The sequence below is a fragment of the Acomys minous genome (assembly GCF_964271855.1).
Source record: "Acomys minous genome assembly, chromosome: 2".
NCBI lineage: Eukaryota > Metazoa > Chordata > Mammalia > Rodentia > Muridae > Acomys > Acomys minous.
The window spans coordinates 100318062-100332264 of record NC_140484.1 but is presented as its reverse complement, the minus strand read 5'-3'; the positions used below and the strand labels follow the sequence as shown (position 1 = coordinate 100332264).

The following is a 14203-nucleotide window of genomic DNA, read 5'->3' as shown; positions in this document are numbered from 1 at the left end:
CTACATCACAACACACACACACACAATCTTTCAACCACACATATACCTTGTCCCAGTCACAAACATACAAAATATCCCTCAATCAAACACACACACACACACACACACACACACACACACCACTCAGGCCCACATCTACTACTTACCCACACATCATATAGCATGCATATACAGACACTGTTCTATGGATGTAATATGCACAAAAGTACATGTGTCCATTCCTTCACATTTACACACACACACACACACACACACACACACACACACACACACACACACACATATATATATATATATATATATATATATATATATGTTAGAGCCCCATAGACACCACACATACAAAACTACATCTTTGTATCACAACCTATGTATCACAAGCCACATATTCCACACGCATGCTGTGTACAGACTCTCTGCATACTATACGTTAAACCACACCACAGGTACTAGACCGGAGGCACCACACAGAACGTTCATGCCACATCACACATGGAGTTCTCCATCACCTTCCCCCACCAAATTTTCATAAAACGCAGTCTGAAAACTCAGTGCCCTAGAAGGAAATGCTGCAGTTAACTTTAATGATCTGTTTTCTTCTTTCAAAAAGTAAAACCCTCTTTTACCAGCAATGACTAAAGGTTTGGTGATTAGTTTCCTCAGGAAAACCCGCTCGGTGTGGAGTCTGAGCTCTGAGCCTTTGTTTCTTTGGTTCCTTTGAAGTTAAACAGGAACATCTTCCAGTAATCTCATGGATTACCCAGACCAGAACCCTCAGCTCATCTCCTGAGACCCAGGTCCTGAGCAAGGGCCCGCTAAACAGCGCTGCTCCAAGTTACAATAAATATTCTAAACAGAAAACAGTTTCTCCAGGCACAGAGGCGAATGGGAGATGAAGGCAGGAGAATCAGGAGTTCAAGACACCAATCCTGCCTACACAGGCAGGCACCTCTCTTGGCCAGACTGTATGAGACCCTGTCTCCAGAAAACAACAACAACAAAGCAAACAAACAAACACACAAACAAACCAAACCGACAACAGAAAAACAGTTTCACCGGCCAGTGTGGGCCAAAGACGAAGATCTGACTTCGTGCTATGTCAACTCGGTTCCAAGCCAATGCCAAGCTCAGCTGATCCGGAGCGGACGCGTTGGTTCCTGGGAAAGGAAGACGTGAGAAATGGTCCTCATTTGTGTCTGGACCACCTGGACTTTGTCAGGTTCTGGGTCAGGGAACTTGGGCTTCTTATTGGGAGCTGATTTGGAACTAAGCACCTATCACTTCTTTCTTTCTTGTCCCAAAAGCTAAGAACTCTGCCTTTTTTTTTTTTTTTTTCCTTCAGGTCTGCTAAGAGTAAGCCAGCGGCAACCTTATCCCAGGCCAACTGGGCATGGTTTCCTGGAAGGGATGGAGGAGGATCTAAGTAATTCATGGCCCTCAACTGAAAAGGAGAGAAGTCTGAAACCGTTCTACAACTGCCAGAAGAGCCAAGGACACTGTCCCCGGGCACCACAGAGCCCAGTGCAGCATAAAGCAGACAGTTGGTGGTTAACTTCGCCTTGTCCCTATGGCCCTAGGCTAGTGAGAGGCAGGAAGGAAATGCACTTCCCACTCAGACCCCTATTCTTAGAGGTGGGGTGCAGTGTTCAGAAATCCCCACAGACTTACTATGGATGGACACAGCTCTGAGAGCTTAGTAACATCCACGGGCATCCATCAACGCCCCCATCCCACAAAAGGCCTCTCAGAGTCTGGTCATTCCAGCATTTCAAGCTGAGGTCACCCCAGGCAACCTGGCTGGTGGCTCAGGGTTCTTTTTAGTGAAAGTCCTTAGTAGGAGGAGAAGTGAAGGCTCCCTCACTATTGGCAAAGGCCTTGCCCCAGGCACCTCTGCAAAGACAAAAAAAATCAGAATTTCCGTTTCCCAGAAGCTCACCTTTCAGCAGGGCAGTTAAAATCGCCATCTCGACATCTTGCTGACCCTCTGAGCCCATGCGAAACACAGTAACCTGGAAGCAGGTGAATGGGGAAAAAGATGGCACAGAGTCAAGGCAACACTGAAGGCAGGAGGAGGAACTGAGCTGTTCTTTAAACTGAACAAGACTGCTGCAGTGAACCAAGACCGATGTGGTGAACCAGAGCTGAGAGCCGTTCACAAGAGTTGTCAATCTCCAGGAGCTTCCATGTTGTTCTTGCTAATAGAATCCTTGCCTGGCCTTGGAGTTTGTTATTTTTCCCACCTTGGGAAGAGGGTGCTTACTCAGCATTTTTGCCCTAATATTTAAATAGCCATCTGAGCTGATGAACAACTATCTAACCAGAAGGAGCATGCTGTCAGGAAATGTGCAACTTTAGAATTTTGAATCTGTCATCCCCTGTGACTGAGGAGTGCCTATGCCTTCTAAACACAGTTGAAGGAAGGAATGAGAAATGACCCCCGAATTTGCAAAGGGAAGTGAATTTAACTTTGTAACCACGTCCACATTTTGTGTTTATGTCTCTCTTCCCAGGGGCTTTAAATTGGATTCATGTTTTGTATGTCTGAGTTGAGTGACACGGTGTACTTCACTTTTGCTAAGGTCTGTCTGGAAACATCTGAGAGCCTCTGTGGCAGTGGTTCTCAACCTTCCTGATGCTGCGACCCTTTAAGTCCCTTTAAATCAGGTCCTTGTGTTGTGGCAACCTCCCACCCTGCCCCAACCAGAACATCATTTTCATTGCTACTTCATAAATGCAATTTTGCTGCTGTTACAAATCATCATAATGTAAATATCTGTGTTTTCCGATGATCTTAGGTGGCCCCTGGGAAACAGTCAGTCAGCAGCCGAAGGGGTCGCGCCCCACAGGCTGAGAACCACTGCTCTATGAGCTTGTTCCCTTCTCTCAGGTGCACTCAGGCAGCCAGTTTGGAATGGGTTGGAAGCTGCCTTCTGAGAAGGTCAAGCAAAGCATGCAAGAGTCCATGAAGCAAGCACAGCAGGGCTAGACCCAGAAACAGCTCTCTCTGTGGAACTTGTTTGGAAATGAGTTCGAGGCACTCACGAGCTCTTTCTTCTTCATGCACTCCAGGATAATTGCAAACAGCTGATGGGACTGCGACTTGCTATAATTAAATGTTTTCTGAATGGTAACGAGAAGCTGGTCCCGCAAGGACTCGCTTATGATCCTGTTCAAAGAGGAAAAGAGAGAGAAGGAAGCAGAGGTGTTAGGGCAGCTCCTGAGGAAACCAGACAGTTTTGCCCACCCAGGACTTTTGATTTGTGACTGCTAATGGAAGAGGTTTGTGTACAGGAGGCAAAAAGTCACCCTGGTCTAAGATCATCATTATTAATAATTGGCCTAAGTCTTTGCAAGACTTATAGGGGAAAAAGAAGTTTTAAGAAAGGCTTTGATAGAGAGGATTCTCAGGAACACGAGCTCCTGGGCACTCTCATGCTGACCTGGGGAACTCCTTAAGAAAACTCCTTAAGAGTTAGACATTTTGGGGGCTGAAGAGATGGCTCAGAGGTTAAGCGCACTGCCTGTTCTTCCAAAGGTCCTGAGTTCGATTCCCAGCAACCACATGGTGGCTCACAACCATCTACAATGAGATCTGGTGCCCTCTTCTGGCGGGCAGACACACATGCAGGCAGAATATGGTATAAATAATAAATTAATCTTATTTTTAAAAATTAAATTAAGTTTAAAAAGAGAGTTAGACATTTTGGGGTTTGTCTCAGTGGGTCATGTCAGATGTTCTCCCCAGACTAACAAAAAGCCATTAAGAGCTCGCCCTCATCACACGCCAGTCCTACCCTCCTTCATCGCAGTATTTGTGTGCGAAGGACAAGATGTCGGAGGCACGCCCACTGCCGTCACAAACCACCACGGGGACAGGAGGGTCTTCTCTGAGATATTCCAGGACGATAGAAACCACATTAGGGCCACCTTCCACCACAAGGCCCACGACAGGCACACCCTGGCCCAGCCCTGCAACAACACAACCACACTTACAGTTCACACCAGCCTGAACAGCTCCATGTTGTCTTAAACGCTGCAACAGCGAAAAGCACAAACTTCCTGCCCCAGCGCTTTCCCCGTGGGGCTGTGTGGACCAACGCATGGGCTGAGTCAGGCAAAGGGTGACTGTGGTCATTCTTACATTCGAACTTCTCTACGCATGGCTTCCCTGTAAACCCCAGAACCTCAAAGCCCTTGCGCTCCCTGACACTCCCATGTGACCTAACTCCTGTAAAGAATCTGGCATGGGGACGCTTGGGAGTGAGTTTTAAAGAGCTAAGGGTGCTCCTTTTCTTCCCTGCCTAGGTGTGAAATGCCCAAGCTGGAGGCTGGCCTTGAAGGATGAGCCAGGATAATTGGGGATGGACTAGCCAGAGGGGAACTCAGCTCAACCCAGAGCCCCTCTTGTATTGGCTATATAACACTGGGCCAGTGATCAAAACACCATCTCACAGATGGCCGAGTGTAAAAGGAACTATGCCTCGCTTATCTCATAAGGGGCAATGGGTCTGCACTGTTAGAACACGTTTGCCTTTGGGTGGTGCTTTGGGAGGTTGAAGAGGCACACGGGTGTAGTAGTCTGCTATTGTTTCTGCCTCCAGAGCCTGGAATAAGGCAGAGCAGGATAAATATTGCCCATCTAAACACCTGAAGTACAAACCCGAGAACAATTCAGGTATCAAATTTTTAGATTGGAGATGATTATTGGTAAAAGTTATGAGAATATGCCAAATTTTCATAAATCAAGTCTGAAACACTTCTGGCCCCAGTATATTAATTTTAGGGACAAAAACATGGATCGCTATTAGCCCATTGCTAATGGCTATTTCCATGGTCGGCTATGATTTAAAAGAAATAAATAAGCCTGGTGGTGTTGCCCTCCTTTAATCCCAGTACTAGGAGGCAGAGGCAGGTGGATTTCTGAGTCTGAGGCCAGCCTGGTCTATAGAGCGAGTTTCAGGACAACCAGGGCTATACAGAGAAACCCTGTTTCTAAAAACTATAAGTAAATAAATAATAGGGCTCTTCAAGAACACAGTAGGAATAGACAAAGCTTTGGTACTCGATCCAGCAGGATGAGTTCTGGGAAGCAGGAGAGATAACATCGGAAGGATAGTGGAGAGGAGTCTGCATGACAAAGCTGCCTACCTCACAGTGTCATCTCTGCCTGGCCAGGACCTATTACACAGTTGTTCCTAGGTATCTACTGGGGATTGGTCCCAGAGCCTCACAGCATCGCCCTGGATGCTCAAGATGCTGATTCAAGATGCTCAAATCTTTTATATAAGATGGTGTAGTGTCCGCACAAACATTTCCTGTATGCCTCAAACTATCTCTAGGGGATTTATAATACCTGGCATGATGTAATGACATGAAAGTAGCTATTATACTGTGTTGCTTAGAGGTAACCACCAGGGAAAAACTCTGTACACACCAATTAAAGACAGAATTTCTCTCCAGAATGTTTTCCATCTGTGCCCAGTGAAGTTCCAGGACTTGGGTCCTGTTAATATGCAGGGTCACTGTTCTCTGATCAGTTTTTCCTAGGATTCTTTGGTTCTGAGCAACATTGTAAGTGGCAATCAGGGGGAAATGTCCTTGATCTTATGGGTCAAGAGCTTCAGATAAAATCTGCCAGCACAGTTATAAGAAGCCTTGAGACTATCAACCTGTGAGGCAAGACGCCTCTGAGGGTCATATATCAGGTACATTACAATTTATAACAGTAGCAAAATTATAGTTATGAAGTAGCAATGAAAATATTTTTATGGTGGGGGATCACCACAGCACAAGTAACTGTATTAAAGGGTCGCAGCATTAGAAAGGTTGAGAACTGTTGGGCTAAGCCATGAACAAGAAATAAAATGGAAATAACATGGAAAATGGACCAAGGTGACACTGTCTTCGTCTTTGAGATCTCCATCCCAGCAGGCTTGGAGTTTTATATCTTCTTCATGGTGACATCATCTCCAGATGCAGCGTAATACCTGCGCTTGGCTCAGGCTGGGCTCCTGAAGTTCGCTGCAGTAGAGGTGACCACTGAGCCCCCCTTTGCTGTCCTTGCCCCACTCAGAGGCCTAGGCAAAGGATGACAAAGGGAAGCCCATTAGTCACGGCTCCAGGTAGAACTCACAAGTCCAAAGACATTTAAAGTGTAAGAGAAGTCCAACTGGTTTATGCATCAGGATTGGAGTCTTGGGACCCCTGCACTCACAAAGTCACAGCAGCTGTGGCTGTCTACACAAGATCAAACAGGTCAGCAAGGCAGCATGGGTGTGGGAGGGGCTGACAAATTGATGGGGAAGGTTAACCACACTTCAGTGGGTACATGTTCAGCACAAACAGACTCAAATGAGTTTGTCTGTTTTTGAGAGGACATGAATTTGGGGGGTATGGAGGTGAGGGGGATATGGGAGAAGTAGAGGAGGAATTTAGTGAAAATGAATTGTATGAAAATCTCAAAGAACTAATAGAAATATTTTTTAAGCTGGTTTTTGGAAATCCACAGCCTTTCATAGCAGCTCCCCCAATCCTAACCACTTGAGTGACATCACAGTTACTTACGTTCCAGCCATTTCCTAGTTCTAGATTTTAATGTACAAAGGTATCACTGTTGATGTTAAGAACAAAATATCCTACGAGATTATTTAATAATTGTTTGAGAGAATTTTTGCATGTGGGCATGTCCCAGGAGGATATGCAAACTACCTCAGTTCTAACCTGAGCAGTGGCTGCTCATTCCTCAGAGCTATGCCAACTGGACCAGCAAGGACAGGTCTCATCAGGAACAGATGACCCTGCTGCCAGGTCCAGGGACTTCCTCATCTGGCCATCTTAGTCCACGTGAGAGACTCCGAGTGACAGAGATATTTAATGACCCTACAACACTTACCAGTTCATAGGATGAGTCATAGCAAGTCTTTGAGAACAGGGTTTTTTTTTTCCTTATAAGACATTAAGGAAAATAATAACAGGAAACACAGTAAACAGGAATGAGGGCAACATAACAGGCAGCAGCATCACCATGACATACTGTGCCAGAGTAATTCTCAGGCCAACTCGTGAGCTTGGGCAAAGCATCACATGGCTGCTGTGCGAAGACAATTTGACAGGTGACTAGGGCAAAGAGTCTGAGCTCGTTCCATGGACCTAGCAAGAATCAAGGTTAAGACTCTCAACACCCTCAGGTAGCTTCCGTCTCAGCTCCTTTCTACCTTGGCAGACTCAGCCCCGAGCTGGTACCCACGGCCTCCCAAGACTTACTCGTGTTAATCTTCTGCAGGGAGATGTGCTTTTCCAGCTGCCTTCGAAGCTTCACCTCAGCGCCATACTTGCCCAGGGTGCCGTTGTCAGCCAGGATGAAGTGAGTGTGGGAATTATTGAGCACGGAGAGCTTGCTCAGAGGGTTGGACATGGTCTGGTAGACTCTCGTTACCTGACAAAAAGTGCGGTGGAAATCAAAACTGCAGAACTCAGATACCAAGAGTCACGGGTTAGCTTTTTGTTTTGTCTTTCAAGGTCGCTGGACTGGCCGACAGTGAGTCCCCAGAGCCCCCTGCCTTCATTGCCAGCATGGGGTTATGGTCACACATATTCACACTTGGCTTTATATGAGTGAGGGTGAATGTAAACTCAAGCCCTCACCCTTATTTGGAGAACCCTTCGCACACCCGCGGAGCCGTCTCTCCAGACCCCTGAGCACAAATTGTATAGCAACTTTATTTTCAATAGACCAGCTATCAACAGCCCAAATGTCCTTCAAGAGACAATGGCTAAACAGCCTGCAGCCGTAAATTCACATCCCAGAATACCATTTGGCAGTGGGAAGGAACACAGGACAGCCGGAGTGTCCCAACAATTAAATAGACTGGAAAAACCCATCCCTCTAAGGTTACATGCTGTGTGATACACCATCCCGAAAATAATAATTTTTTTTAAAACGTATCGAGATATGTAACATATTAGCGGTTGTCAGAGTTAAGGAGGAAATAGAGATGAGTGGACGTTGGTATAGATGTTTAAGAGTATCATGAGGACTTCCTGAGGTTGATAAGGTATCTTGATCACGTGGGTGCCAACATCCTGATTGTACCACTGTTTTTCAAGAAGCTTCTACCAGAGAAATGAGTGAAGGGTTACTCTCTGGTATTTCTTATAACAATGTACAAATTTCCAACAATCTCAAAAGACAGACTGCAGTTTTCAAAAGCCACCAGTGCCCTCAGACACAACTTACATCTTTTCCCACCAGATCTTCCTTGTTCTCCACCATGCCCCACGGCGCGATTCCTATAGCACAAAGCCGGCCTCTGGACTTGGAGGAGTGGTCCTTCAAGGCATCCCCCACGTGGCTGACGACACCTGCGAGCAGCCATATGCCACGTTTCAGGGCCTTCTGTGCCACATCGCATCACTACTGACACACGACAGGGGCGCCTGCTCTGAACCCTCCGTAATCCCCGCGGGTCAGGGATGGAACCTGTTCTTTTCGTGAAGAGAAAACATCCCACAAGTCTATGCCCATCATAATCATTGATCCTGTGTTAACTCGTGGAGTGGGGGGGGGGGGGAATAAGACAAAACAGCTGGGCAAAAATTTCCTCTGCAGATTTCTATGACCCGAAGCTGGAAGTCACTGGGCTCTCATTGGCAGCCCTTGGCTACATTCCGCTAACAGCAAGAGCCAGACCACCAGGGGTGTCCCTTAACTCATATATGTTTCAGTTTGTTCTCCAATAAAATGTAGAAACAATGCCTATGGGCTCATGGAAACGACACTTGTCCATGGCTATGCCCAAGGGCAGGCTCAGATGTCCACCGCCATTGCTGTTATTTCCACTGAGGTTTGGACCACGGATGCCACCCCCCAAATCCCCGAAGCCCTATGTCAGATGCTTGGTGTCTAGCAGGGCTTACTGGGATGTTGTGTAAACTCTAAGAGAAAGGGCCTAGTGTGTGGTCTGTGAGTCACTGGGAAGTGCCCTTGAAGAGCTGTCAACTCTAATCGCCTCTCTTTAGTTTGCTCCACTGTGTACTCCCACCATGAGGTATTGCCTCAGGCCAGAAGAATGGAGGCAGCTGACCGTGGGCTGAAACCTCTAACCCCGTGAGCCAGAGTACGCTTTCTCTCTTTATAAGCTCATTATCTTGAGCATCTGTTATGGTGCTGGGAAGCCACCTAACAAAATAATACTTATATTACTTAAATAAATCAACCACAGTGACAGCAAAACTGCGCTGGCTAAAGTTTTCACCCTCGTCATATCTGGGAATCAGGATTCCATGCGTCCAGCCCTCTGGCCATTCTTACTGGGAAGCCCTCTGCACCCTTGGTGAGTTCCAGTGGAGTAGATTCCCAGCAAGGGCGGGGCTTCTCTTACCAGTACTCACACCCCCGGTGAAGATCCAGGCCCCAGTGGTCATGGCGGCCTTGATCAGGCCTTTCCCAAACACTTGCTTCAGCTTGGGCTGCATCTCAAAGCTCTGGAGGCCTCCGTGCACTGAGATCAGGAGCTTGGGCAGCTCCAGCTGCCAATCCTTTACCATGAGATGGAGCAGGGAATCCGGCTTGGTGTCGTAGGAAACCCGGATGTACTACAAAAGAGTGTGTGGTACTCAGCACCTGCCATTGGTTCTGTTTCTCTGCTGGAGGGGAGCAGAGCTATGCCACACGCCCATGGAAGAACCCCCCTCAGAGCCTGAGGACCCTCTGGGTCTTGGGCCCTCTGTGTTCATGGGTAGCCAGGTGACTAAAGGAACTTGGAGAAAGTGAGATTCAGCAAAGGAAAATCCAAGTCGGCAGTACTATGAGTCAAGGGTTCGGGTTGCCCTGACAGCCACATGTAAACTCTATTCCAGTGCAGTGGAGGTAAGGGATAGGTAAGGGTGCTCCTGAGGCCCAGAGGAGTTTGCTGATTCCTCATATACGTGAGCACAACCAAGAAGGTGTCATTTGCTAAGAAGGGATGAAGCTAGACCAATCGGGACCCTGATTGTGGGCTTCTCAGCCTTGAGAGCTGCATTTCTGTTTATAAATTACCTCATCTAAAGTGTTGTAGTGTTAACTGACCAGGCTAATGTGCCTGTCTGAATTTGAATTGTAGATGGGTATTTTAAATGGTCTAGCATAGTAATATTTACTAAATGTACTATGCTATATTTACATGAGAGTTGGTATATATATGTACCAAAAAAATTAAAAACCAAAAAATAAATAAATAAAAAAAGAAAATCTTTTGTCTGACATTCAAACATGTCTGAGCGTCTTGTACTTTATTTGCAAACTTAGTCTTGAAAGAGTCAGCTCCACATTGGCTCGGCTCGAACAAGGGTCCAGGACGTTGTGCAATGTTATTGCCGAGTGAGTAGGAATGTAGTCATGGGCCCACATCTGGACTTCGCCTTCTTTTCCTCGGGGCAAAGAAGGCATTAATGGCCAGAGGTCACGGTCCTTCTGTGCTGGTTTTGTGTGTCCATGTTAATATGTACGAGGACCATCCCAGAGACTCTTGTGCTGTGGTATTTGGGACATAACAATTTTATTTGAATCATAATGTTGCACCAAATGAAATGAAATTGCAAAAAATAGTGTTGCGAAGCAGCAGCAGGTTGCAGCTGCTGTCTCCCCTTAGACAGGGCTCTCCAGAAAAGGAGCTAGCACTCCCCCATCTACAGACAACTGTGAGAGACCGGTCTCCCCTTGCTAGTTGAGAAAAGAAGACACAGAGAAGCTGCCTTCAGGGGAAATGCTTGCAGAGACTCCACAAGCACTGAGAAGGGTGGCAAGCCCACAGTTGGGATTACTGTTTTAAAGAGCTTTCTCATCGGTAGGTGTGCTTGTTGGTTTTTGTTGTTGTTGTTGTTGTTGTTGTCAACTCGACACAAGCTAGGAGTCACCTGGGAAGAGGGAACCTCAACTGAGAAAATGCTCTTATCAGAATGGCCTGTGGGCAAGCCTATAGGGCATTTTCTTGGTTGATAACTGATGTGGGAGGGCCCAGCTCACTGTGGGTAGCACCACCCCTGGGCAGGTGGTCCTGGGTTCTATAAGAAAGTAGGCTGAGCAAGCCATGGAGGATTAAGCCAGGGGGCCTCACTCCTCCACGGCCTCTGCTTCAGTTCCTGCCTTGAGTTTCTTCAGTGATGAACTATTTCCCAGAAAGATAAGATGAAAAAAACTCCTTTTTTCTCCTTACGTTTCCTTTAGTCACAGTATTTATCATGGCAATACAAAGCAAACCAGGACACCAGAGATGGGTGGGGCAAAAGCGCATGTGTATGATTGGGCTAGGGTGTGCTTTGGGGTTTAGAACTTGGGGTGGATTCATAGAGGCTGTGTGTACTTTACAGTGGTGTCGGGTTCTCACTTATGGGTAAAATCCACCCATGTGGATTCATCTCATGGACTTGCAGTGATGCGCCTATGAAGGCTTAGCTGTAAGCCCAAGGAAGACCCAGGTCTCTGCATCCTAGGGGCCAGGAGACAGGTTATAGTGAAGCCTGGGTCCCTGAGCACAGTGCCCAGTCACCCCCTTACCATGGCTTTGTTGGAGTAGCCCCCACCCTGGAACTCCAGAATCCCATAGGAGTCTGTTGGGTAGCTCTGGGTGTGTTTGCTGACAGACCATTTGCCGGACTGCGTGTCCCCCGGCTTGCCCTCCTCTGTGGTTGTGCTGGGAGCTCCGGGTAGCGGCAGTGGCGGGATGTGCTGGTTAGTTAGCTGACCACAGCAACACCTGAAAGAAAAGCAAAGCAGGCCAGTCAGCAGCATGTGCTTCCAGAGCCCCCATACACTAGTGAGTGTAAATTAGTCTGAGAGGACCAGATGGGCCCAGCCAGGACCACAAGAACACCTTAGTCATCAGCTTTATCAGGGACAGACGTGCCCCCTGTGGTGCCCTTTTCCAAAGAGCAACACATCACTACTTATATACCAGTCCGTCTACAACACAGTGGGCGGCTGCTCTTTCTTACTGAATGAGTGGCTATCTTTCTACTGTCTCCAGGACACTAGCAGGAGCTGGACTCTCTGGACACTGCTGAATATTTTGTGACAAAGGACAGCCATAGCCTTGGAACAGATAAGTGACCTTGCAGGATTCTACACACTGCAGAGCTCAGGGCTCTTCTGCGGGGTTTGTTTGTTGTTTTCAGTGAAACCATTTTTTTTTTCCTGCCGAAGTAGCACTGAAGGTTGGGGTGTCATGTCCTGAGAAGCCACCTGTTAGACTGTCTCTGCCCAGGCTTTGGGGATCCTTGTTTTCAGGGTCTCTCCATAGCTCAGTCAGCCCTCTGAGCATGTCCAAGGTTCCCTTTGTCACTGTCATCGTTGGCTGCCACATGGCTCATGCCTGAGCCACCAAAGCATGGAATGTCCCTTAGAAAGAACAGCAGTGACCCAGAGTGACATCTTGGGGTGTGTGTGTGTGTGTGTGTGTGTGTGTGTGTGTGTGTGTGTGCACATGTTTCTCCCTGCCTTTCTGGTTATTTTATTAGTAATGTGAGCTGATATTTGGGGTTATTCTCCCTCCCTCTCTCTCTCCCCCCCTCTCTCATTTCTTCTCTTCTTCCCCCCCTCTTTGTCCTTTCCATTTCCTTTCCCTTCTCTTTTCTCTTTTCCTTCCCCTCCTTCCATCTTCTCCCTTCCCTCCCTTCTTTCTTCCCTCTATCTCTCCTTTCTTTTCCTTCCTCCCTTTCATCTTCCCTCCCTCCCTCCCAGTTGTTTTCACTGTTCTGAGTGCTTATAAAAGTTCGTGTGAATTTTAGAATTTGACCGTCAATTTCTATAACAAAGTCACCCAAGTCAGTGGGGTAACGTCAGTCAGACTTTGGCTGCTATGCTTTGGGGCCTAGGAGGAGAGACTGATGTCACTGTTTCAGAAACCATTGTCCACCATGGCAGGGAGGAAAAGGATGAACAGAACCAGGCACCTTCCAGTGGCCGAGACACAGAGAGAGAAAGCTTGTGTTTCGGGACCCTTTCTCCCCTTAACTGTACAGGGGTTCAGGTGAGGAGAGAGGTCTGCAGGGTACCAGGGAGCTGGGGAGCTGGAGGATGTAAGACACTGGGGGTAGGTACCAAGCAAATCTGACGCAGATGATGCCCACGCATCTGTGCCCTCCTGTAAGAATGACCCTGCCCACATGGATCTCAGAGGGGGCCTGTGGCTGCTGAGTCTTTCGCACTCCTCAATCTCGGCCTCAGCTTCTTCTCTGAAAGGAGAGGTTTTAGCCAAATCCTTCAGGTTGCTTGCATGCTTGGATGGCTTCCTATTTACCCTATAGTGTGCATTTCGAGCAGGTGAGTGGAAGTGCTCTGGCTCTCTTGTGAACAAGGGCCTCAGGCATTTCACTCAACCACTCAGATCTTTCTTAGCGATAGAAAATCCTTTTTGTATAAATAAATCAGGGAGTTGGACTGCAGGGGCTCAAGAAGATAGCTTGAGACTGTCTAAAGAAAGACCTTGCTCGCATCTGGCTGGGAGAAAGCCCAGGAGAAAGCTGCAGAGAGAAATCCCCTACTAAGGAGATTGCCTCTCAACACAGGAGCTTATTAGCCTGGTGACTCTGTGTGAACGGCCCTGTGGGGACACATTCTGGCATGTCCTTGTCTCCCCTGCCTTCTCCCACAGTCACTGAAGGAATAGTTGCGGAGACACACTGGACAAGCCCTGACTCAGATAATGCCGCCTTCACAATAGTGTGCAACATACCTGTTAGGGTCTTTTGTACTTGGAATTACAAAGATGCATTCCCTTTTGCAGAACGTTTTCTCTATCCAAGCTTTCTGACCCTGGAAGAGAAAGGAATGTGAATTAGATTCCATAAGCTGTCACTGTGGGTCATGAAAAAAGAAATCACTTGAAAGATGGATCAGGAGGGAAAGATGTTTGCCACCGTGTCTGACGACCTGAATTCAATCCTTGGAACCCATGTATAAGAGAACAGACTTTTACGAGTTGTCCTCTGCTCCATCCGTGAACCATGACACATGAGCATGTGCACACAATCCATCCATCCATCAATCAGTCAATGCAATTTTAAAAACTTAACATGCCATTAATAGGAAGTTTCCTATGCTCCCTGGTGTGTGTGTGTGTGTGTGTGTGTGTGTGTGTGTGTGTGTGTGTGTGTGCGTGCGTGTTTATTTATTTATGGTTTCTTGTTTTGCAGGGCTGGGGATCAAACATATATCTTACCCAAT

General features: G+C 47.3%; 1 protein-coding gene across 4 annotated transcripts in view; it reads right to left on the bottom strand.

The window, feature by feature from the left end:
* The window catches only part of TRPM1 (transient receptor potential cation channel subfamily M member 1), a 64699-nt gene extending 50839 nt beyond the window's left edge, over positions 1–13860 (bottom strand). For all 4 annotated transcript variants that reach the window (XM_084771979.1, XM_084771976.1, XM_084771977.1 and 1 more), the window contains exons 1-9: positions 13713–13860; positions 11537–11735; positions 9381–9594; positions 8237–8361; positions 7264–7435; positions 3795–3969; positions 3043–3166; positions 1937–2009; positions 1057–1157 (exon numbers count right to left, since the gene is read on the bottom strand). In XM_084771979.1, coding sequence (XP_084628105.1) covers positions 1057–1157; positions 1937–2009; positions 3043–3166; positions 3795–3969; positions 7264–7435; positions 8237–8361; positions 9381–9594; positions 11537–11735; positions 13713–13825 — 1296 coding nt within the window. In that variant the 5' untranslated portion in view covers positions 13826–13860. The remainder of the gene's footprint in view (positions 1–1056; positions 1158–1936; positions 2010–3042; positions 3167–3794; positions 3970–7263; positions 7436–8236; positions 8362–9380; positions 9595–11536; positions 11736–13712) is intronic.
* Between the last annotated feature and the right edge of the window lie 343 nt (positions 13861–14203).